The 26,622-nt window shown below is 35.7% G+C and overlaps 1 protein-coding gene across 3 annotated transcripts; it reads right to left on the bottom strand.

The window, feature by feature from the left end:
• Positions 1 to 16,754: 16,754 nt before the first annotated feature.
• Positions 16,755 to 26,622, bottom strand: LOC136802640 (protein YIF1B-A-like). Of its 3 annotated transcripts, none has more exons than XM_067059393.1 (9): positions 26,401 to 26,622; positions 20,648 to 20,692; positions 20,091 to 20,374; positions 19,647 to 19,751; positions 19,174 to 19,252; positions 18,810 to 18,867; positions 18,037 to 18,192; positions 17,403 to 17,496; positions 16,755 to 17,247 (listed from the first exon to the last, which is right to left on the bottom strand). In XM_067059393.1, the coding sequence occupies exons 1-9, from the start codon at positions 26,435 to 26,437 to the stop codon at positions 17,059 to 17,061; spliced, it is 1,047 nt and encodes a 348-aa protein (XP_066915494.1). In that variant the 5' UTR covers positions 26,438 to 26,622; the 3' UTR covers positions 16,755 to 17,058. The 3 variants fall into 3 exon arrangements, with proteins under 3 accessions (XP_066915494.1, XP_066915496.1, XP_066915495.1); XM_067059395.1 differs by lacking the exon at positions 26,401 to 26,622 and adding an exon at positions 22,867 to 22,921; XM_067059394.1 differs by lacking the exon at positions 20,648 to 20,692 and having other exon boundaries at positions 26,401 to 26,526.

The following is a 26,622-nucleotide window of genomic DNA, read 5'->3' as shown; positions in this document are numbered from 1 at the left end:
GTTTTTAAACTGAAAATAATTTGATGATTTTTAAAAGATCCTTCTAGAATTTTTCAACAAACGTATCCTGTGAAAAAAGACCCTATTTCAATCATTAAGTCCTTAAAACAATAACACACCTGATGTGTAGTTTATAGTAATAAAATGTAGTCTTTCTCGTCATTGTTTTGATTCTGTAGTTTTGAAATATTACAGTAAATGTGACATTATAATATAGACTTTTTGATAGTTTAGGATGTCATAACTAAATAATAAAATCCATTTTTACAAAAATTTATAACTAATTTATAATTCACTACTAGTTTTCATACATTCATGCAATCAAAAAAGCAAATCATGCAATGACTTCAAACCCCTTGAAACATTCCAATATTATAAGGCAGCGATCACGAACCTCTCCATGCATTTCATTTTGCCAGTGACATGTTCAAGAATTTTGAGGAAAATTCTGTGAAAGAGCTTATTTTATTTGCAAATCATTTAAAGTGTTTGACCACCAGCAGCAGTGAATTTGAAATTTTCTACTATGACTTAAAAAGATTAAAAATAAAATGGAAGTGTATTTTCTGATTGCTGCCTTAACATGTAAAATTTAATGTCATTAAATTAAGCATCACATGTCACACACAAAACATCCCACCATGTACCACCAAAACATTCACAATTTGTCCCCCTTCTAGTGCTGTCTAGTGTTGCATTATATTATACGTAGCTACATAATATTAATATTGAATCTTGATGGGAATCTGGTAATGTTTGCGTTTGCCTGATCTCAAACTACAACAAAGTCTTTCTTATGTCGTTTTAAATAATAGACCTTACTGTATAGGTGGGAGTTTTAAATTTTTCTAAAAAAGCGATGTGTATTACAATAGAATTCCCTGGAGGAGTGTTCCTAAGAGATATTATTTGCAATAATACACTCGAAACAATCCCTCAATGCATCGCTTTTTTAGAAAAGTCAAAAACTCTGATAAGGCCCATTAAAAAATAACGTGTCAGTTCTTCGCAGCATACCTCCTCAACAAATGTTACTGACCACAATCACCCAATATTCGATGGCGTATGCATGATCTTTTTCGTATAAAAGCGTTTACCTACCCAAATACGTTGAAACGTGTATTGACAACATGACAAAATAATCATTGTTCGGCTGAATGTAAAGTTTAACCATGACATGACATTTCCAATAAAATTATAAAGTCTAAATGTTAAATTATTTCGAAATCCAAATGTTGCTTTAAATCTGACTTGACTATTGCAGATATTTTGGTTTGATCTCAACAAGCCATAAAAATAGTTTTCAATGAGATCAATTGATGTAATAGGAATGGTTACTCCAATCAATTGTCACAAAAATGTGCCATGCAGTATGGATGCCACAAGGTAAACAACCATCTGTCAAACCATTATCGAAAATTTCAGTTGACAACAAAAGAAAACAGCCACGCACATTGTCACATTACTGTGTGGATGGTAGGACAGCTCTCCTCTCCCAGACTCCAGAGGTAGTGGTAAAAAACCTCAAGAATGATACTCGCGTAAAATCTACAATAAGTGTGAACAGCAGCAACGTTATTTTACAAGCAAAAGAGGGTCGTTGTAAAACATGGATTAGCTCCATGGAGTACTCCAATGGAGTACCTAATGGAGTACCCCCTAAAATACCTGTCAGAGCGATGAATATCACAAATTTGATAATCAACCTTTTCCACCAGCTGTAAACTTCCAATTTATAGCAATCAAAAGAATTTCTCAAGTATTTGTTTGTGAAAAAATGGCTGCCATCATTTCTGGCACTAAAGCTCATATAGCGCACGCTCTCTGCTTAAAAATCTTTGTTGATTCTACAATTAACAGACCAGATTTAGCTTGCAGAATAGCTCTGATATATCAAACACTTTATAATAATACATATAATATCAGTGTAATTGTATATAGTATTATGTGTTATATTATCTATGTAACACCAGTAGGGCACTAGGAGCTTTCTTAAGCAATATTTTTCTTTTGTCCTTTTGTCAACAGATTGACTTTTTTAAAGAAAATATTGTTACAATCATAGAATACATAGCTTATCAACCCATTTCCAAAAGGAATTTTTATCATACTCAATATGATGCAGGTAGTATGACTGGATATGAAATGGCAGTTGGCGAAAGCAGCCACCGAGGGCAAAAGACGGAATAGCTGTTCCGGAGACCCCCCTCAGCTGGAAATGGCCTTATAGAACTTGGGAGCTGTTCCTGTAGCCAACTAGCTGGAAATCTGGAGCTGTTCCGGTCGAGATTAAGTTTTTTTTTCTGTACAAAGATCGAAAGATTGAGCTGTTCCTTGAATTAGCCAGCTGGAAATTTAGAGCTGTTCCGGTCGATTTTTCGGAGCTGCTCCTTAGACAGTTTAAAACAAGACGCTCCTGGAAAACTTCCCTACTGGAGTAGGAACAGCTAAATTTTTTGCTGGCAAATTGAAAAAAATTGAAAAAAATGAGCTGTTCCTCTACAGTAGGGCACTTTTCCAGGAGAGATTTGTGTTCCGAGCTGTCTTAATTTAAAAACTCTTGATTTAAAAACACGGGGGTAACATAAAATGTAAGCTATGATAGCAAGCAATTGTAAAATTAGAAAAAAATTTCTACCATAACTTTCACAGTTTAGAAAATTACATCGTTTGAATGAGAGTTTTTTACAAAATCATGAAAGTAGCAGAAAATAAAATGCCAGCGTAAAACTAAACTATCTAGTAACCCCCGTCTTTACACGAAGTAAGAAAATAGAATTTGCAAAATGGTAGCAGAGTGGCGCGAAACTATTTTTTTCTGGTTGGTATCGAAGTACAAACTTTGCAATAGTTAAAGCTATTTCAAAGTAAATCTTAACCTAACATCATGATCCTTGCCACAAATCACTGATTAACTGTATGAAACGCTTTTGCAGTTATTCTGGAAGAAACTGGGGAGGATATTTTTGTGGTTCTTTGAGCAAAAATGGACTAATCTTTTAACAACTCAACTCATCATGACATTTTGGTGGATCACAACTGAATAAAATGAAACACTGTCAAGAAGAACACTGAAAACATCAAACTTCAAAACTGAAAAGCATGAGCAGGTATGTTTTTTTAACTTTTCAGTTCTATACCAGACTCTCCCACTCTATACAATCGATAACTTTTTCCCAACCATTGATGACCAATCAATAACTGATTGATTGATTGGATATCAACTGATGGTGATGGGGAATCAAGCCTTTTCTATAAATAATTTGCTACACGCTTTTTTTTTATAAAAATACACTTTATAAGAATGTCCATGATGAAAATGACCAAAAAATTAAAAATATGCTAAGAATATCACCATCATGGAATTTTGAGACGTATGTACTAAATGTTAAATCTAGTCTGAATTAGGATCCTAACCTAAGAATGCTGTAAGAATATTTTAGGATGATTTTCCCAAAAAAGTTAAGAATATCCATGATGAAATGGATTTACACCATTCTTATAAAAAAAAAGCGTGTATATCTTTTTTTACCAATGTTTTGTTCAATGGATAGGCAACCAAACCTCACTTCTCAAAAATTAAAAAAGATTATCAAGTAAAGTTAATAATCAGGGAAATTTTTTTTCGATTTTTCAGATGACACCCGCACAAAAATAAGTCTGAATGGAAATCTGAAAAGGCGGCCGTCCACATAGAACGTACGCACTAAGAGGGAGGGGGATCTTCTCAAAAGCTTGTGCTTTTGACAGGGGGAGGGGTCAAATGGAAATGTTACATACTCGGGTAACCTAATGCATGTCCCAATTTCTTCAAAAACTACTTATATTTATACATTTCTTTTTGTATTTATGGCGTCATAATTAGGTTTTCTTAACCCCATTCAACCTATGCTTTTAGAGGCGGTTCAGAACTAGGGGAAAACTACATACTTACTAGATAGAGGGGGTATAGCCATTTGTGTACGCTTGCGTACAGGGGGAGGGGGTACTTGATTTTCAACATCTTAGTGTGTACGTACTACGGGGACGGCCCCAAGGTCTAAGCCGTGAATTTTTTTTTACAAGGTGATATTCCAAAAATCCTGTGTCAGACTTTCTGAAACACTGAGTTGAGCTATGAATTGAAAATGTTTTCAAAAATATTTTTCAGAGGGTCTGAATCCTAAAAAATTGATTTTTGAGATTTTAAGTCAGGAAACCAGTTTTTAAAAAACCTAATTAATTCATTGCATGCCAAACAACAATTTCCCTGAAAATTTCGAGTCAAAGTCTTTATCTGATCCTGAGATATTCCTGACAAGGTACATGCAAACCTGAGAAAAATGTGGCTGCGTGTTAAAAGGCTGAACGGTGCGATACAACGCAAACGAAATACAAACTAAAAGGTCCTCTTCAGCCACAGTACAAAAATAAACAAAAACGTGTTGCGCTTAAGTCAGTAAACAAAGCAAATTTTTTTGTGACCTTGCGAAAACATAAAATTTGAGTAAAAACTGCCACAAAACTGTGACAAATTGTTCATTGATAGTCCGGAATGACTCTGTAGCCATAAAAACCTTTCTGGTGCATATTTTCATTCATATATAGACTTGAATTGACAATGAGCTGACTTGACCTAAGGTGGTTATGAGCAGGGGGGGTACAAAGGCAGGGTACTAACCCATAGCCGGGTGGTGGTGTCTATTTTTGCATTTCAAAAAAGTTAGTACCCGGTACTACTTTACGGGTGGGGGTGTGTATTTTTCACTCTTTTAGCAAGTACAGGGTACTATTTGGGTACTTTTTCACAGAGTTTTGCTCCTTTTTCAATAAAAAAAGTAGTCTTTTGTAATATTTTGACTTTTTTCAAATATTATTTTCTTGATTTGAAATTTTTTTTAATTGAGAAACTTTTTTTTACTCTTTTGAGAATTTTTTTGATTTTTGTGAAGACAAAACTTCCGAAATGGTCAAGAAATGTGTTATTAAAATCAAAGGACAAAAGCCTCTGACTTAATCAATGATAGTTTGTTTGAATTATCTGTCCATTTCAGTCAGAAAAACTAACACCCTCTCTTTTGGTCTAATCTGTAAAATATAAGATTTTAGGGGGTGGTGTCTCTATTTTTTACAGCAAAAATGAAGTAGTACCCGGTACTAAATATGGGTGGGTGGTACTAAAAAGAAATTGAGTGAAAAATCAAGTTAGTACCCTATGGGTTAGTACCCTGCCTCTGTACCCCCCCCCCTGTTATGAGTAGTGGGTGTCAGATGAGAATGTATGTCTTGAGAAGTTATGTCCAGTTCATTATAATTCACATTTCCATCTTTGTTACATCATGTTGTGCTTGGATTTATATCTGCTACAAACCATTATGTCAGCTACTAAAAGCACACATCCAGCACAATGCGCAAAACAAAATGGTGGCAACTTGAGAGTTTTACGCAGAAATCAAACATAACTACATACAACCAAAGTACAGCAATTTTCTAGCTTCTGTAGAGTCTATTCTTGATTTAAATAAATCATTTCCATTAAAAGGAGATTTTTTTCTGTTGCTAGGGGGATTTTTTAAGCACCAAGCAGGAAAAAAATGCTCACTGCAGCCTGAATGATAAAGATATCACTCTGAAATTTTCAGGGGATGTTCAGAAAGACTAATGGATCTAAAAATACCCAAAAATCGAAATTCAATTATTTTTTCGATGATTTTAAATTTGGCAGTAGACCGCCACCAAAAATTTCAAAAAATGTCAAAGGACCACTTTAAACATGTTTACCACAATCAAAAGAAGCAAAATTTAATCCTCATGAAAATTAATCCAATTGGAGTATCAAAGTCGATTGATATCCAATCCATCAATTGGTTTTTGGTTGGTTATTAAGTGAAAGAAAGCTGTCGATTGTATTTAGTGAGAGTCTGGTCCATGTGATTTTTACATAATTTCTTGTGCCGATGATTAAAACATTTTTTAATATTACAGTATGGTATTATTACACTTTTTTGGCAGATTAGTAAAAGTTCAATGTAAAAATTTTAATCAACATTTTGGACTTTGAAGATTTTATTTTAAAATTTTTGTGTGAGTTTCACAGCTAAGTAGCTGTACGTATGTATCGTATATTAAGAGTTCATTATTGTGTTTGTCAATCAAGAAACTTTTCTTGATGACAAACTGTATTTTCTGGGAATTAACAAGTAATCTTTGGTAACTCCGATCAGATTTTTATTAAATTGGGATTGTGTTGCCATGGTGCTTGTGTCACAGTATGTGACATTGAAAACCAAAATCAATAATCAATGGATGATTGATGACAAATCGATAACAATTAATGAAAAATCAATTACCATCGATACACTGGAAGTTAATTGATAATGATCGATTCTTAATCGTCAGAACCAATTCCAAAAGGTAGTCGATAGTAATTGATACCTCATCAATAACAATTGATTTTGCATCAGTATCCTGTATTATTGATTCTGATATTTATGATCAATTAAATCATTCATGACTTCCTCAAATTGTTTATCTGAGACTTATTCATTACTGGTTCATCTGAAACCCTTCACAAAGGGGTGAAATACTTTAAAAGATATATTAAATAACTAAAAATAATTGTTAACGTTAAATCACACATAGAATATAATTAAAATGCTGATACTGCTGTCTGGCTGTATTCGGAGACTTAAGGTATTTTATGTGTTTTTGGATAACTTTGGGAAGGCTTGGTACTTTTTTAAATCAAATGATCCAAAAGATTCATATGTCTAAAAAACGAGGGGGTTTGGATACAAGATTATGGGCGATGACGCGCTTCTCGAACTATGCTGAACTTAGTTACCTTTTTTTGCTCAGAATATAATATATTTTTGTATTTCATATTATTGCTAATTTTACCATTTATATATATATACATTTTAAGATAAACAGCAATGTGACAGACGTTTTTGCGAGTTACCTATATCTTGTCATTTTCTCTAAAATGAAATTGTCTCTCGGGATTGACATGTTGTGACGCGCTCCTTCTTCAAAGGCGTTTTTGCGAGCAACAATACTTTCCCTTTGAGATGGTTTATGCTAGATTACAAAGGGATCATTAAATGAATCGATACGGCTACACATTTTAGCCACATTAAAAACTAAAGTTCCTTCCCAATAAAGTTAGCCGGTATCTTTTGACGTAGTGGTCACGATTGTCTTTTTGACATCAATAATAAGGTTTTAAATGAGTCAAGCAGAAAGTAACACTTTTGCATTGCACTTAACACTTCTTTGGAGATGAAACCTTTTTGTTCTAGTTAGGGGATGAAAAGAGTATGTCATACTTTTCATAAAGTAGTGATCTTTAGGTTTGTACATGTAATGAATACCTTTACTTTCAATCGAAGTTGTTGAAAAGATATGAGGCACTGTTTGCAAAATATACTATTTAAGATGTACACACAGTAATATATCTTCATCTGATATATCTTTTTATTTCAGCTATAAAGAATTGACCTGGACATGAATTCAAAGCTCCAAGAATTCAAAATGCAGAAATTGGTATGGTTTTTATTGAATATTTGAATTTGAGAGTTTAATTGAATTGACTGCACTAATTTGTTTACTATTTATTGGGTGTCCATACAGGAGCTGGACAAAACCTTTCAAGCAAAAAATAATAATTTGTTAAAATGGGTAGATACTAGATACCCCTTGAAAATGTCAAAACTATAAAAAAACGTTGGAAAAAGTTCTTCATACCTTTTAAGTGAGTGTGCACGGGTTTTAAGATAACTTTTACCCTCTTGACTTTCCTTAAACCCTCTGGAAATTTTTTTCAGATTACCCGAGGGAAAAGTTCGTTTACCCTTCAGTATGGATATAAAATGTAATGGGTCATAGTTTCCTGTTCTGTACTATAAAAATTGAAATTTATTTATAAAACTTTAACTAAAAATGATATGCCTCCCGGTAACTAATATTCTCGATAATAATTTGATTATTTCTACTGAAAAATAAGTTTCACAATACATGAACCCAAAAGCTGCCTCGGAAATTCTTAGATCGAGAGATTTACAAAGCTGAAAATGCTTTGAGGGATGCTTATTTCCTAAGCAAAGTTTTAGAAATTTCGAAAATCCTGCCAAAAAACAAACAAATTCTGAAAATGAAGGCTCAAAGTAATGTTTAGCTTGTGTTTAAATTTTTGCCATATATGAGCCTAGATATGCTTATAAAAAACATGTAAAGGTCTTTTCTATCACTACCCCTTACCTCGGACTGCGAAAATTAACTCTCGAAGTTGTTGTCCAAATTTCCAGCTGGAAATACAGAGCTGTTCCTATTAAGTATCATAATCGCTCCTGGCAAATCGGAACAGCTATGTTTTTGCTTTTTTATCTCCAGCTGGAAATAGAGAGCTGTTCCCTTGAAATAAAAAGATTGCTCACTTGCGTTAGAACAGATACTTTCCTTTTTATCTCCAGCTGGAAATAGAGAGCTGTTCCTGTGGAATTACAAAGTTGCTCCTGGCAAATCGGAACAGCTATTTTAAGGAACAAAGCAAAAAGTTCTTTTGTAGAGCTGTTCCTGGCAATGTGGAACTTTTTCTAGAGAAAATTTACTTTTCCAGCTGGAAATTTGGAGCTGTTCCGAAGAAGCTAAATATGTCAACTTTTTAGAAATATTCTCCTGGCTGGCAAATCGGAACAGCTATTTCGCCTTTTTGCCCCGGTGGCTGCTTCTGAGTTGGGGACAGTCTGTGAGAGAGGTTACAGAGGGGTTTTAGAGCATTAAATTATTCATTGTCATTTTATTGACAAAATACACTTCAATTAACAAAATAATAAGACAATCACAATAAATGGAGTCCGCCAACTTATTTCTTTGATATGAGAATTTCATACTCAATGTGATGCAGATGGCATGGAAGGATATAAAAAGAGACCATTCAGAAAGCAACATTCTTGCTACAGAGTGGTTTTAGAGCAAATACAAAATTATACAGGTCTTTATTTTCCTCTCGCGGCGATCTAAAATCTGGTCTGCAATATTTTTAGAGTACTCCAATAGAGGTACTCCATTGGAGTACTCCATGGAGCTACTCCATGTTTTACAACGACCCAGCAAAAGATGCCTTCCAGCTTAAAAAATCAGCAGGATCCTGCCTTGACAAAAATCGCCATCTTTGTTTCGCAAGTGTGCAAAAGTGAAAGCAGCAGCAACAACACAAAAACAAACATCTCGCACTTGATTGGATAGTCAAACTCGATATAATTTTAAAAACACTTTTTATTTTATAAAATAAAAAAAAGTCTACTTTGCTCGGGGTTTTTTCGTGAACCAAATCGGTAGCATTTCTCGAACATATACAAATTTGTTTATATATTCGTGATATGTGCCATTACCATGTATTCCAAAGGACCCAACAGATGATTGGTTTCAAGTGGCTTATTGACCGATCTTACGTCACTCAGCTGCTGAGTTTGTGATTTAACCTCAGAAGACTTTTCAATGGTGCATATTCATGAATATAATTAGCTATAGTCTGAGATATGTATCTACGCTTTTGAGGACGGAGAGCGATTGAAGCGATTAGGAACAACCTGCATTTTTGACCTGCAAAAAGGCTGTTTTGTCGTAATACTCAGTCGATCAGGATTTGGGAAAATGAAAAAACATTTCCACTGTCAATAACAGCCATATATTACCGAGATCCTTTTGAAAAGGACTGCCAGTCTATTGAAGAACAAATAGGAAAAACAATATTTTTACTGGGTTGACTAAATAACCTCCTATTTTTCTTAACAGGGATTGGAGAGGCTTGGAAGAACCTTTGGAGAACATCATTAACTGCATCAATATTGATTATACCTGATTGATGTCAACATACATTTTCATTTCATTCATGACACATTTTTTTATCACGTTTGATAGTTTCAAGCAGAATTATATTTCGGACAGAACATTTATGAAAGATTTAATTTCTATAAGATAAAAGAAACCCAATCAAATTTCATTTTTCCTCCTTTTGAATAATATTTAACAACTTTTAAAAAGTCGTAATCTACTTAATCCGTCTTATTCCAACATTGTAAATTTGTTTGCATGTAATACAGAACAACGGCGAAAAACAAATCCATCTTAGGTGCCCCGGAAAACGGTGAAAAAATGAGTCTTGGGTGCGACGCGGAACAGTGAAAAAATCGGTCTTGGGTGCGACGCGGAATAGTGAAAAAATCGGTCTTGGGTGCGACGCGGAACAGTGAAAAAATCAGTCTTGGGTGCGACGCGGAACAGTGAAAAATCGATCTTGGGTGCGACGCGGAACAGTGAAAAAATCAGTCTTGGGTGCGACGCGGAACAGTGAAAAAATCGGTCTTGGGTGCGACGCGGAACAGTGAAAAAATCAGTCTTGGGTGCGACGCGGAACAGTGAACAAACGAGTCTTGGGTGCGACGCGGAACAGTGAACAAACGAGTCTTGGGTGCGACGCGGAACAGTGAACAAACGAGTCTTGGGTACGACGCGGAACAGTGAAAAAATTGGTCTCGGGTGCGACGCGGAACAGTGAAAAATCAGTCTTGGGTGCGACGCGGAACAGTGAAAAATCGATCTTGGGTGCGACGCGGAACAGTGAAAAAATCAGTCTTGGGTGTGACGCGGAACAGTGAAAAATCGGTCTTTGGTGCGACGCGGAACAGCGAACAAACGAGTCTTGGGTGCGACGCGGAACAGTGAAAAAATTGGTCTTGGGTGCGACGCGGAACAGTGAAAAAATCAGTCTTGAGTGCGACGTGGAACAGTGAAAAATCGGTCTTGGGTGCGACGCGGAACAGTGAAAAAATCGGTCTTGGGTGCGACGCGGAACAGTGAAAAAATCGGTCTTGGGTGCGACGCGGAACAGTGAAAAAATCAGTCTTGGGTGCGACGCGGAACAGTGAACAAACGAGTCTTGGGTGCGACGCGGAACAGTGAACAAACGAGTCTTGGGTGCGACGCGGAACAGTGAACAAACGAGTCTTGGGTACGACGCGGAACAGTGAAAAAATTGGTCTCGGGTGCGACGCGGAACAGTGAAAAGTCAGTCTTGGGTGCGACGCGGAACAGTGAAAAAATCAGTCTTGGGTGTGACGCGGAACAGTGAAAAATCGGTCTTGGGTGCGACGCGGAACAGTGAACAAACGAGTCTTGGGTGCGACGCGGAACAGTGAACAAACGAGTCTTGGGTACGACGCGGAACAGTGAAAAAATTGTCTCGGGTGCGACGCGGAACAGTGAAAAATCAGTCTTGGGTGCGACGCGGAACAGTGAAAAATCGATCTTGGGTGCGACGCGGAACAGTGAAAAAATCAGTCTTGGGTGTGACGCGGAACAGTGAAAAATCGGTCTTGGGTGCGACGCGGAACAGTGAACAAACGAGTCTTGGGTGCGACGCGGAACAGTGAAAAAATTGGTCTTGGGTGCGACGCGGAACAGTGAAAAAATCGGTCTTGGGTGCGACGCGGAACAGTGAAAAAATCAGTCTTGGGTGCGACGCGGAACAGTGAAAAAATCGGTCTTGGGTGCGACGCGGAACAGTGAAAAAATCAGTCTTGGGTGCGACGCGGAACAGTGAAAAAATCGGTCTTGGGTGCGACGCGGAACAGTGAACAAACGAGTCTTGGGTGCGACGCGGAACAGTGAACAAACGAGTCTTGGGTGCGACGCGGAACAGTGAAAAAACGAGTTTTGGGTACGAAGTGGAACAGTGAAAGTAGGCGGGGAGCTCTGGTCAGTAAAATTTACTTTGGGTGTCAAGCGGAACAGTCGCTCTCACTGTTCCGCTTGGTGCCCATGGGCCCTGTAAAGCTTACCTGATCCAAAAAATGGTTGAGCAGATCGAGGAAACTGTTGAGAATCCAAGTCGGTTTATTTGGACCAAGAGGGACGTTGCAAACTGAAGAAGTCAGTCACCACGTTGGATACGGAGGTGCCCTCCGCCTCCATAGTCTGTCGCGGCTAGGGGCGAAACAGAAGACGCTGTGGAGGTTACCGCCTGATGAATCCAACGATGCCAAGGTGGTATCTCGGAGACAGAGCGACTGGTTCTCAGCTCACGAAACCGGTGAGTTTATTGTTTCTAACCCCCGAGCCTAAATCATTACTCAAGCTTGGAATGATGCAAAAACCTCAAAAGTCAATCCTTCGTAACCACTTTTCTCAAACCCTGATCAACAAAAGAAACGCATGTCAATTAAAATCTCACGATGTATGCATCGTTGATGGCGGTTCATTGCTACACAAAAACTCGTGGCCGAAAACAGCGGTGATCGACGAGTATGTCAACTTCCTCAAGAACAATTTCAAATGTTACTCTACTGTCGTCATTGTTTTCGATAGATACGAGGATGAAATGTCAACAAAAGGACAAGAACATGATCGACGATCGAGGAAAACATCAGCTTCTGTTGCCATCTCACTGGATCGTAAAGTGACTACCAACAGAGAATTGTTCTTATCTAACCCATCCAACAAAGTTCAGTTGATCAAAATTGTTTCGTCTGCGTTCAAGAAGCAAGGATTCCTGACAGACCAAATTGATGGTGATGCAGATGTGTTGATTGTGGAAAGAGGACTATCCTATGCATCAGAGTGGCTTCTTAAAGTAGTACGACGCAATTGCAAAACAAGTTCCCGGCGACCATGCAGCCCGATTCAGATAATGAAAATGACGAGCCTTTGACGAGTGAGAGGAATATCTTTGACATTCTGGAAACACTTGTTTAGACTTTCTAATAGATTTTGTGATATCAAAACTTAGTATTATATAATTTTTATTAAATATTTCCCTACTATAGGGAAATATTTGTTAAAACGGCCTTTTTCCGTTTCTTCTTCTTCTTCGTCCATTTTCGATGTTAATGTTTATTTATTATTATTATTATTATCTCTTTTATCACCAATAATGGTATAAACTTTATTAATCGTTAATGTTTTCTTTATTCGTGCTGCGCATTATGACTAGGCACTTCAGTCACGTGACTAAAAACCATCGCGAAGATTTAGCGGGGAAGCGTTTTTTTATAAAGACGGGGTTTTATTTTTTTTCAAAAAATAGTATACATTCTTTTATCAAAATATGGCAGGGGTTTTTACCAGCTTTTCATAAAACGAATGATTGCGTGTAAAGCTCAGAGGACTGCCTGAGTTTCTCTCGTGTGTGCTGAATTTATTGTTTTTCCAAGTAAAATTCTACAGAGCTTTGAAAATCTTTTTTAGTGATAACTTATTATAAACTCAATTTTTAAATATAGCACTTAAGTATTATAGAGCAAAAACTTAACTTTCCAAAAATAAACACTTTATATCCAGTGTATTAGAGAGACCATGCCAAAGCTCAATATTGTGATTTTCAAATTTCCAACATGATCCCCGTCCCGAAATCACTTTCGATTTTGCACGGGTTTTTTGAGATTCCAGATCAAGAATAACAGTCAAGGACTATTGCAAACCAGGACAAATTATCCTAAATAGGCTAGAATATTTATCCTAGATAGATAGGAGACAAAAATTATCGGATTTGGCTGAAATTTGGCACACTTGCTCCTTGAGTGAATATCTGAAAGTGTTTTTTTCATTTTTCACAAATTTTGATTTTTGGGGTCTGGGGACGAGTTTTTCGCCAAAACGAGGCTAAAACTTTGGGGCAGCCGCCTGGAAACTTCAAAAATTGTCGGATTTAGCTGACATTTGGCACACTGGTTCCTTGGGTGAATATCTGGAAGTGCTTTTTTTCATTTTTCAAAAATCTAGATTTTTGGGGCCTGGGGACAAGTTTTAAGCCAAAATGAGGCTAAAACTTTAGAGCAGAGCCTACAGGCCTCAGAAATGGTTGGATTTGGTTGAAATTTGGCACACTTGTTTTGTACCTTGGGTGAACATCTGGGGGTCTACAATTGGGCCTATGAATAATTTGAAGCCACTGAAGTTAAGCCCAGTGCGTTGCGCACGTTCGACTATTAGTTAAATAAAATACATTTATTTTTGTGTTAAAATGATTATCATTTGCATGCAATTTTTTAAAAAGTTTTTTGACTTAAATCATCTGTGAATATGTCTATAAAATAACGACAATTTTAGCAGGAATATGGTTACATTTTGTTTTGCATCGGATATTGCTTAATATAAAGGCTTTAATAAATCTATGTTACTAAGTTGGGGCTTTAGGATAATATGTGGGGTTCGACTGCGACTGCGACTACGATCTACGCTCTGAGCTATTGGAGGAAATATTTAACCACATCTTTGTGGCTCTTGTTTTACTACATTTAGGCTTCATGAAAAGTTTCCCCGATTTTTATACTCAAAAAACTATTTCATTTCGAGTTTCATTTCTAATGTTTATTCCGATTTTCAAAGCATTTTTAATCCCTGGCCCTCAAAGAGCAAAGTTCACAAACTTAAACATTGAGAAATCTCATGAATTTTTAAAGCATATAATTTAACAATATCTTTTATTTCATAATTTCCCGATTCTGTGTGCCCAATTTCCCGATATGCGAGCCCGTTTTCACCGAAAACCTATTTTATAACTTTTTAAAGTTACTTTACTTAAAAGAAGTTCAAAAGTTGTGACCATTTTATATCTAGCACTTTCTGAAATACTTATGTGAATTTCTAAAAGAGAAGTTAAGTTTTGTAACATTTTCCCGATTTTTGGATTTTAAAAATCCGATTTTCCTGAAGAACTAGATCCTTACCATTATTTTGGCTTTCAGAAGGTTTCAGAAGTTTAGAGCTAGATTTGTCAACCTGTCATATTATTAATAAGTGTTAATTTGTCATATTTTCAACCCATTATTCTCGAAAAACCCGAATTTTAATATTTTTAGGAAGTCTTTATTTTAATGCAAGTCATAAATACTAATTAAGATTTAATCAAAGGAGTTTTTTAGGCCTCAAAAGTTCATGACGTATAGGTCAGCTTTGTTACGAAAATTCAAATTCCAGGCATTTTGGGCAAAAAAGTACCCCTCAGGTTTAATTTCATAAAATATTTTGCCCAAAGGCCTCATCCTGAGGCTCTGAGTATGTTAATCTACATAAAATTGCGTTTCTAACAGTACCAAGAAACCTAGTGCGGAAATATTTTCAAGGTTGACCTCTTTTATTTCATAAATCAGCCAGACTAATATGTTTTGGAAATTTACCTCCCGGACAATGTGAATTTTTGACCCCCCCCGACACGAATCTCACCTCCCGGACAAGCATCAGTTGACCTCCGGATATTCAAAATCACCACTAATAAGTTTGCCCCTAAAACAAGGAAAGTTTTGCAGATTTTCCACTACTAAAAATTTTCTGGAAGAGTTATTAGAACTTTGTAGATTTGATCCTTAATTAAAGGAATTCTCATGAAAAAACTGTATTAGAAAGAGGAATATCCTATATATTTAAAATGGACATTAAACGGGGGAAAACAACAAACTGTTTGTCTCAAAATTTGTTAATAAAATATTTTTGTACAGAAAACAAACAAAAACGTGTACAAAGCGAGTATCAGCCGGGCAACGAATGAAAAGATACAGAAGTTCAAATTATAAAAATGCATGAATTTTTTAGACTTTGAGAAATTCTTTTGTTTGTTTTGCTTTGTCATCAAAGTAACGCCTCTCCATCATAAAATTGTAAAAGAGAACTCTTCAAAGTAATAATTTGAGAATTTAAGAGACTCAGAATTTGGAAATAAAAATAGTATATTTTCTAATTTAATAATCTTAGGCCCGGAGGGTTCGTTGTTGGTTTGCGAGGTTTGCGAGATGACTGGGTTGTCTGAGGAAAAGTTATGAAAGTTTTGTTCAATTTTTGACGTTTAATATTGAATTCGGTCGAAATTTCAAGAATGTATAACCCCTTCTAGGTAGTCAATTTTCGATTTCCGTAACTTTGGAACCCTTTCAAGGATGTAAAAAGAGACCTTTAGCTCGCACAAACCGGGCATCCCCCGGGGTTTTGGTAGAATTAGCCAACAATCTCTTCATCATTAGTAATTAAGCAAGGACGTCATTACCAAAACAAAAACGCAAAAACGCTGATAAATAAAGAAAATTTGAACAAAAGGTTAAACTTTCTTTGTCAATTAAAAAAAAACTAGCCGGTACCCGGCGTCGCACGCCGGTTTAGCTGTTTGCTGAACGCATTTTAGAATCCTTTGAGATGGATGTTGGGAAGGTGGCTTAAACACGATGAAATCAAAACTAAAGGGAAGAATTCTCTTCAAAGTTTGACTCTATCCCTCCCGGATGACGTATCTTTTAACCATATTTTGAAAAAGATTTTTGTGGTAAAAATGATCAGAAAACAGAAAGGGCGTCATTCCCAAATTACACCATCCGGCGACCAGCGACGTCCGAGACGGCTCTGCAATTAGATTTTTTATATTTGCCGTAGTTTTTGATGTTTAGGAAAACTTTGATGTCAAGATAAGCATAGTGAAATAATAGACATGACACGCGATTCATCGAAAAAAAGCAACGGGGGGGGGGGGGTACTTAGGCAAGAGAAGGGTATGGGTATGGGTATGTGCAAGCCTTAAGGGTGCCTATTTTGAAACATGGCAGTTTGAAAAATCGGAAAATCAAACTTCAGTCCCACTAAGAATTGGAAAAATAGGAAAATTTCAACTTTTTGCCCCCAGAAAGATAGAAATTTGGTCAAATTACAAAATAAAAGTCATCTTTTGGAAGAACAAAAACATTGCGTGCGAAAACGAAAGTAGCACAGACAGAAAGAAAGACGACAAAACGACATACAGACTACCGCTATTAATATATAGATGATCAAGTTATAATCGTCAGTTAAAAAAAATGATCAAGTTATAATCGTCAGAATCTTCTTCGGGTCTTCACTGACAACGATGTTATCTGAAACCGCAATCTTCGATATTTTCTACTGATGATTCGTGGATTGTTTTCGAACCCAATACCAATTTCTCCAACAGATATTTCGATATTATGGCTGAACTAGATTTTCCCAAAGCCATTGTTAAATACAATTTCACAATTTGACATAAAACTAAAAACTTCTCTCTCAAAAAGGATTCCATTGCTTTTATTATCCAGACATTTTCATAATTTTCGGTGGTGTATAATGAATCAAATGTTTCGTTAAAAAGTACATGAAAACTGGTTGAATAAGTGAGACAGTGAGTAGAATGTATAGACGTCGTTTATTACCACTGGTTGATCGAGATACGCTGTCTGAATGATCCTCAGGATTAATGACAAGGCGAAGTGATCGAGCCTAAGTGGAGAACAAGAAAGTGAATGAAACTAAATCGAATTAAATTTATGTGTCTGAGATTTTAGTACAAACCCCACCTACTTTGACACACACTCAAGAGTTTGTGTGTCTGTATAACTAGGTTTAAATAATTATATATGAACAATAAAACTTACTATGAAAAATGAGATAGCCACACTACACCATAATAAGGAAGCATAATATCCAGTGGCTTCAAATAATAATCCGCATACTGATGTCAATATCATTCTGTGAAAAAGAATCAAAATATTGAGAAAGGTCTGCAAAGACAATACAATAATTCCATTTTATGGGTTAAATCCTGACATTTTAATCCCATGAGTAATACACATCTTTTTTACAAGCAACGCTAATTTTCGGGCAAGCCCTGGGATTGCTAATTTCCTGAAAAATTTGCTTTGACCACCACTGACATTACACCACAAATGCATATTGGGTCAAGGGCTATCGTTTGACATGGTTAAATTATCTAAAAAGCTTTTACTTTACGAGATAGTGAAAAAAATAGCAAAGAAATAGAATGTGTACAAAAGCGAAAAAAGCTAAAACTCTCTTTAAATGACGAGACTCGTTCGAGTAATTGGAGTCCTCACGAGTTATGAAGGTTTTTCCGAGTAATGTAGTTTTTCCCGATGTGACAATAATTCAATAATTTCAAGTAGTGGACAAAAAGGAATTTTGAAAAACGCACAAATGACAATTAGCTACCTCAGAATACATATATATAAATTTTTACTTTGAACGTTCTCAATTCAACAATTTACCTACCCAACATATTTGTAACCACAAAAAGAAAGTATATCCAAATATTTGATATTACCAGAGATACCAATTAAATACATAATCATTACGATGACAATTAATTCAATACATAACCAAACAAATGCTGAACTTGCTGTCATTCCTAGCTGCTCTGGAGTGAATCTAAATGAAAGGAAATGAATGGTCACCCATCAGGGGTCTTATTCGAAAAAAATTCCAATTCGCCGTTTGATAAGTTCTGTTCGTCGCATCAAGTACATATTTATGCTAATCAATACACTCAACACACTCCTAAGAATTCGCCGGTCTAGAATCTAGAGATCGCGAGTTAATTTTTCATTCGCAATCCTACCAAACACAAAGCAAAACCCTTGATGGTATTTGTTAAATTTAAATATAATCCTCTCACAATGAGTCTAAATGGCTTTAGGGAAACTTTTAACTATTTTTACAAAACAAAATACACTTCAAGGTCCACTTATTCAAGCATTTTTAGTGTTTTTTAAGAAGAAAATTCAGTCCCACTTAGGGTCGGAAAAATAGGGAAATTTCAATTTTTTGAATTATTTGCCCCGTAAAAAATCTTAAATTGGTCAAATTTGGTCCCAATAAGGGGATATTAAAAATATTTCACAAATTTCTCCTATTTTCCTCCTTTTTAGTCCTGCTAAGGGTGCGAGGGTTGAAAGTGGGGCGGAACATACCCGTCAGCTCACAACCCTAGTAACCCCCCTCCCCCTTAAAATTTAAGGGATAATGGTAACCTTTTAAAGTCATACCTATTCTGTGTACCAAGTATTACACTGCAAACCAATACATATGTAACGAAAGCCATAGCTAGAAATAATACAGGAAAATTTAAATGCAGCAAATTCAAGCTGACTTATTCTTAATTTTTAGTTGAGACACCTCTTGAAAATATTCTACATTTTGACATATTGTCATCTATCATAACTTTGGTCGTAGCAGTATTATCTTAAATCAATATCACCTTTGTAGTTGAGGTCTTTACACACTTTTGGTCAGAATCAATACTTCGATGTCGGATTACATTTATTCAAGACCTCTTCAATTAAGAGCTCAAACTCTGCATGACAAGAGGCCTCTTTTAAAGAAACAAGGATGCTTTTATTTTTAACTTACATGGAATATAAAGGTCAGGAGCATTGATCTCAAAGCGAGGAGCAACTGGTTCTGCATTATCATATTTCAAAGACCAATCCTGAAAAAAGAAGAAGAATATTCATGATTTAAAGCAAAAGTTGAGGATTGAAAGATTCAAAATTGTAACATTTGGAAAGTCAAAATAGGTACCAGACATAAAAATCATTCTCTTTAGTGTGCACTCTTCTTTGCTACTGTGTAGAAACCATGTCAGCTCTCAAGAGTGGTTTCTACATAGTAGCGAAAAAGAGTGCATGCTTAAGGTCAATGTACTAGTCAGAATTTAAAGGGATAGCAAAAATGAAATATAGACCAAAAGATTCTTTCCATAATCCTTCAATGCTTTCTAAAAACCATCATCTGAAGCTAAGATAAGACGTTTTGATACCAAAAAATCTTGAAACTTGCCATGTACTTCACATTGGAATTATAACATTAATAATGATTTTCACCTTATGTGCGAATGGGAAGACAAGTAATCCTAATTTCTTGAGGACGTAAGTAGTGTCAACAGCAAAATAATACTTCAATTTTGAAACTGACAAGAAATGATCAAGCTAAAATGGAAAAGTAGTCAATATCAATATCAGATATCTCCTAGAAATATTCATAGACCTGCCATCTTGGAAACAATTTCTCAGTTGTCTAAAATCTGTTAAATTTTTCGGAGTTTGTCACTCAAAACATTTGTTACTATAAAGTTATTATTATTTGGATATATTGCAATCACGAAATGATTTTGAAAATGCAAAGAGTTTTACAGACGCTAGAACTGAAACTAAGTAATTACAACGGAAGGTATTTTGTTATAATTGTTCTGAGTGATGCAAATTTAATTCAACAGAATAACACCTTTTCTAAATAAACATTGTAAAAAACCCACATTAGTTTGATACCTTCTTTTCAACAAACTCTTTACCAGCCGGCATAAACTGCTGTCCATATTGCATCGCCATATTAGTTGCCATGTTTGCCATGTTTGGATCTTGTAGAAGCTCTTGTCCTGGGAATGTCATTTGAGCTGGTTGCATCGGCTGATTGGGTTGCATCATACTACTTGGTGGTGTGGTTTGTTGTGGTTGTTGGTTGTAGGCTGACATATCATCGAATAGTTCTGGAGTATATGAATTTTGTTGCTGTGAAGGTTGGTAAAACTGTTGCTGTTGCGGTGGCTGCTTTCCTAAAAAAAATTTGCTGATGAAAATACTGTATGTATAATCAATTCTATGTTTTTGTACAGAGTGTGAGTTATGTGACGTAAAATGATGTCATTGAGTGTTCTCCGAATGTCATTAGGGTGAGTAATTTTGAAAGTAAAGATCAATAAGAATCTAAAGGACTCAATTTTCCTGTAAAAAGAAATTCATTTTACAAGTATAGCCTAACAGTTAAAGAATATTTTGCAATTTACTAATTAGTGTGTGAATGTATGAAAAATGATTAATCTTGGTACCTTTGTTCCTTCTATTTCCCCTTTGTTGCATACTTGTATCTTCTTCTGCAAAAGTCAAAAATTGCAAACAGATGCTATGAGTCATGAAGAATTAGTAGTACTAGCAAGAATCAAAAAATTATTGATGTTTGTGTGTCTACTTTTGAATTGGATGAAATGTGAATGATACTGAAATGCATTAACATGTATTTTTAATTAAAAATAAATACCATTTAGTTCGAGTAGATACTGATTATTCGTCATTGACATGAATGCACAATGATTAAAAAGTACAGCAAAAACAAGCACTTCATAACTTAGGGCTGAACTGAACAATCAAACTTTTTTTATCAATATTTAGAGCAGAAATAAATTTCTAAAATCGACCTGAAGTCAGCAATGAGAAAAATGTTCTATCGAGAAAAAAAATCACCCACGGGAAGACTGAAATCACGTAACAAAAATAAAATTACTTTACGTATTGCTATTGGTAAACTATCATTTGTTCTAAAAAAATTCTCTCAATATGGCTAAATCACCAGTCATACGTACTGCTAACTTAGGCGAACCCTAAAAATATTTTTGTTTCCGGTCCACCGGGTGACGAAAAAAACACTCACCCGGCCGGCCGCAAAAAATTTTTTTTTGCTAAACCCAAAACTTGATTTTTTATAGCACTCGTAGAAGTTAAAATGATGGTCTTCTTTACCTTACTGTAGTAACTTGACACCGCTACAGGCTTCGGCATAAGAAAAATTCACGTGTGATCATCGCATGCCTAGATTTTATCTGATATTCCGATGGTGGATTGGCGGCCGCCCACGCTAAAGCTCTAAAGGGAGCGGGCCAATTTCCCATCGGAGAGGAATGATAGTCGGCCTTTGATGTGCCGCACCCCCAGTCGGGTTCAACAGCCCTTGACCGTAAGCCTAGAAGTATTTCAGTTGGACCCGCCAATCCCCGAAAACGAGGGCTGGGTTACCAGACCTCCCGCTGCAAAATTCTTGACGCGGTCTCGCAAAATTCCGTAATGTAAACCTTCCAGATGTTGAAAATTTTCCCGATCTTCAGAGCTTTAGCGTGTCGGATGAAAATTTCACCATCTGGGTGCCAGATAAGCCTAGATTTTGATTTATAGTGGTCCAGGCGTGCGATTATTCAAATACTTAATTTTCATCGTTTATATTTTCAATTGTGTTATATAAATATCTCTAAGAACTGGACACACTCTTTCATTTTGAATATTTATCTTCAATTGCTAAAGACTCCAAACTGTGATTACGAAGTGAACTTTTTTGAGAAAAAAGTAGAGTGAGAGAAACATTTCCCCAATTTTTTAAATCCTCACTTTATGAATGTTTCTTTTTATTTTACTCACAAGTCAGCATGATTCCTTTTATAAAAACAAAGCTGTTTACTTACTGAAAAGTCCCCACTTTGTGAATGTTTCTATTTATTTTACTCACAAATCAGCATGATTCTTTTATAAAAACCAAGTTGTATATAAAAAAACATTCTTAAAAGTTGAGTTGCAAGCAAGAATTAACAAAAACAATGCAGGGTTTAGTTTGAGATGAATAAAATTTCATTTCTATAACAATGATCAGGATAAAACCTTCATTCCAAGTGATTTTAAAATATCACGTACGATAAATCACACGCCTCAAAAACTGATTCACGAAAGTTTTCCAAACAAACAAACTAACCCTAAACTAACGATGATGTACGAAAAAAAAATGCGGCCGGGTGACGACGAAATAAATTTTCACCCGGCCGGTGGACCGGAAACAAGAAATTTTTTCGGGTTCGCCTTAGAAGATCAATAATATTAACAAAAGGCATCTTGAATTAGAAAAACTGCGGACAAATTTGAGATAATCTGAGCAATATAGACTGATTTTATTCAAAGTAACAAAAGATATTTCAACAGAAGGCTAGTTACCAAAAAACTCATCTTGAGATCTTCCAAAAATTGAATAGATAAAAAATAGACGACATGCTTGAAGACCAAAGTCAACCACCAAACCTTGCTCTTAAAACATTTGAGCCCTCTTTGTTGAATAAAGTCTGCACTCCTTCAATAAACATAGGCTTTTTATTTCAAATATTTCAGTGCAAAAATATATTTTTTAAACATTCTGTTTCAAGGTCAGGTAGCTTGCTCCCAGTTTGTTTTGACTTTACTGAGGAAAAAATCTTAGTTTTTTGTCTGATTATACAAATCCACAAAGAGTACACACCTCAAACTTTGAAAACACGCCAACTGGAAGCAGTAATTATGACATCAAACATTCTTTCCTGTGCAAGAAAATATTAAAACCCCTGTTTTATTATAAAAGCCGCTGTAAATCAGGGGGTTCAGATCAATGTTTTGATTTGAACATTTGGCTGCTCTATTCCCAGGAGAATAATTTACCGTCAGCCAAATAAGGATCATTTTTTACCTTCGTTGGTGATTTTTCAGTTTGAGTTTATGTCTAATGTTATGGTTTTTTGAAGTGCTTGTTCTAAGAGATGAGTGAACATGATTTTATTTTTAGTTTTTTTAAGAGAATCAAATTTGATCTTTCTTCCACACTTTAATATAATGTCAATTATGCATGTAAGTTTGATATTAATACTTTCTTTTTGCATAGGTTTTGCATATTTTCAATGCAATTCGGCAATAGACCTTTTTTCAAAGAGGACAGAGGACGTCCTGTTGAATAATTATGTAGTCCAGTCATAAAAACAATGATAGAGCCATGCATAATTACTGTATCATGCATATTGTAATAATTATGCGTGGTTTTATCATTGTTTTTCTGCTGGACTACATAATTATTCGAAGTTTGAACATCTTAAATACGGAAAAAATGAAGAACTAAAAAGAACACTCAAGTTACCTCTCAGACACTGGCTCTCCTATCGAAACCAAGATGACGTGAAGGATTTAGGAGTCACTCTGGATGTTAACATGACATACAGCAAACACATCACAAACCAGATCGAGAAAGTCAAAAGTATCATTGCTTGGATCCATCGAACGTTCAAAACAATAGATTGTCAAGTAATGCTAACTCTTTGGAAGTCACTGGTACTACCACACATTGACTATTGCTCCCAGCTGTGGTCACCTTCAAAAAGATATCTGATCCAACAACTGGAATCACTTCAAAAATCTTACCTGAATGGAATCCCTACACTTCAACATCTCAACTATTGGGAGAAGCTCAAAGAACTTAAGCTATACAGCCTGGAGCGGCGCAGAGAAAGATACAGGATTATCTACACCTGGAGCATCCTAGAACAGCTTGTACCAAATTTTAACTATGCTGAAAACAAAGGTGGCATCTTCAGTTACGATAACCAGAGACTGGGTAGAAAATGTTATCTAAAAGAGGTGACCATAAGGCAAAAAAACATATGGAGAGACTCCCTGTCAGAAGAAGGTCCCAGACTATTTAATGCCCTCCCACAATCCATCCGTAACCTCAAAAACTGCTCCAAAACTAATTTTAAACATCAATTGGACCATTTTCTCAATTCACTACCGGACGAGCCACTGCTGCCGAATTACTTTCCTCTTAGGAGAGCTGATTCAAATAGCATCAAAGTCATGGTCCATCATCGGATTTCTCAAATTGGATGATTATTGAGACGAACAAAGAAGCCTTCAAAAAGTATCAAAAAGTAAGTATTCAACAGGGTGGCCTCTTTGAAAAAAGGTCTATTCGGCCACCATAATTGATGGAGAGGCAAAAAGGTCTATAACCTTTTTTTAAAGAGGCAGCCATGTTGAATAATTATGTACTCCAACATGAAAACAATGATACAGCCATGCATAATTTTTAAAATATGCATGATACAGTAATTATGCATGGCTGCATCATTGTTTTTATGCTGGAGTACATAATTATTCAACATGGCTGCCTCTTTAAAAAAAGATCTATTGTTATTAAGCTTCCCGGAGCTTCCCTTAAAATTCAGATTATCGATTGTTTATCAATTATTGGAATCAATAGATATCCGATCTTTTATTGAATTGGTTATCATATCGTCCTTGATTGGAAAAAGCTGTTGATTGTATATACCTTTTTTTAAAGAGGCAGCCATGTTGGATAATTATGTACTCCAGCAATGATACAGCCATGCATAATTACTGTATCATGCATAATTTAAAATTTATGCATGGCTGTATCATTGTTTTTATGCTGGAGTACATAATTATTCAACATGGCTGCCTCTTTAAAAAAAGGTCTATCGAATGGGAATGGGAAGAGTAGATCTACTGGATGGAATCTCGATCGTGTGTTATGGAGCTGGAGTAGCAACTCCAGAAGATTTTTCAAGTTTTAATTTTTTTTTCAAAATCTATCCTATCTTGTAGAGCTTTGAAAAAGAAAGAAAATGAGGGGTCATAGGCCTCCAGAGGATAAGTGGTTGTAAAGATATTCAAATTTTAGTGTCAAAATTTTGACTAAAAATGTCAAAAAAAGGTTAGGAAAATAGCTTGGAAAAATTCGAAAAATGTGTCAAAAAAGAAAAAAAAGAAATTTTCCAGTCATGCTTCTTAAATTTTGCATATCTCTTTTTCTAGTGTAGCTAGAGACCTCAAATTTGGAGGGAGAATTCTTTGATGGTGTTAAAATATTATTATATAAAAATGTTTGTAAAATATTTAGTATATTTATCAAAATAACGAAAGATATATCTTTTTTTGAAAAAAGAAGACATTGCATTGTTTTATTTTTGTTTTTGAAGAAAATAGCTTGGAAAAGGTTGAAATGAGTCAAAAAAGGTGGTAGGACCCATTTTCAAGGGGCCTCTGGAAATGGAGGAACAAAAACTTATGAGTAGAGAATAAGTTTTTCTGAAAGTAGAAACCCCAAATGAAAAGAAAATCCATTTCGGCAGAAATAAAAACTTTTTTTTGGGACATTCCCATGCTAAAGAAGCAAAAAAGTTAAAAAAACTACATGAAAATGAAAGAACTAGAATTAGCGAATGTGATTTTTGAATTCCTCACCCTTTTTCTGATAAACATACAAAGTTTCAGCCTCCAATTACTTTTTCCTCCGTTTCCAGACACATTTATTCTTCGAAAGTTGCAAATTTCTTTTCTCCCGTCGGCAAACAATTTTCAAAATGTTGCAAAACGTTCGGCATTTTACCAATTTGCCGTCTAGCCCGTGTCCACAGTGTTATATACCGCTGGAAAGCTAAGATCGCGGGCTTTCTTTTAGTAAAAACCAGAACGCTTTAGCATACATAGAAGAAAAGTTACAAGGGTTCAAAGTTCACGGAAAAATGAAACATTTGGTTTGACGTCAACGATAGTTGCGTGACTTCTGGAGTCGCTAGCTGGAGAGGACCCTGCCGACGCACCGGACTTAACGAACACCGGACACACGAAAGTCCAGTGTAAAATGAGAATTTTTTTTACCACCGGACAATTTCTTCACCGGACTTAAGGAAGTCGGATGTCCGGTGTCGGAGAAGGATATTTTTTCCCACCGGACAATCAAAACAAAACACCAGACAGACAAGACCATTCCAGTGCGTCCGGTGTTTCTTAATTTTTAGTTTCATAAATGTCCGGTGTCCAAAATTCCCTGTATGCAACACCGGACTGACACCGGACTTATTGTGTCCGGTGTAGTGAAAGGATACTTTTCGCCACCGGACAAATACACCGGACAGTGTGGTGCATCGACAGGGTCCTAGCTGGAGACACAACAGACCAGACAACAGAGTAAAAAAGAAAAAAATATGAGGATGAAATTCCAACTTACGGTCATAGCCACCATAATATCCTTGGGGAGGATCCATTTTCTATTGTTATTGACAGTTATTTTTGTTGATAGGAAATGAAAAGAAATTCCAGAGGACAGCACAGAACTCAAACTGTCAAATTTAAAAAGATATCCAAATAAATTTTTGACCCGAGCAGAAATTGTTGTTTATAGTGTCTTGACTACCCAGTTGGTTTGATGACTAAACTCAAGCAAAGGTTC

This window comes from Clytia hemisphaerica, unplaced genomic scaffold (assembly GCF_902728285.1).
Source record: "Clytia hemisphaerica strain Z4C2 unplaced genomic scaffold, Clytia hemisphaerica genome assembly, whole genome shotgun sequence".
Lineage (NCBI taxonomy): Eukaryota > Metazoa > Cnidaria > Hydrozoa > Leptothecata > Clytiidae > Clytia > Clytia hemisphaerica.
Note: the sequence above shows the minus strand (reverse complement) of the source record. Positions and strands in the feature narration are given on the sequence as shown.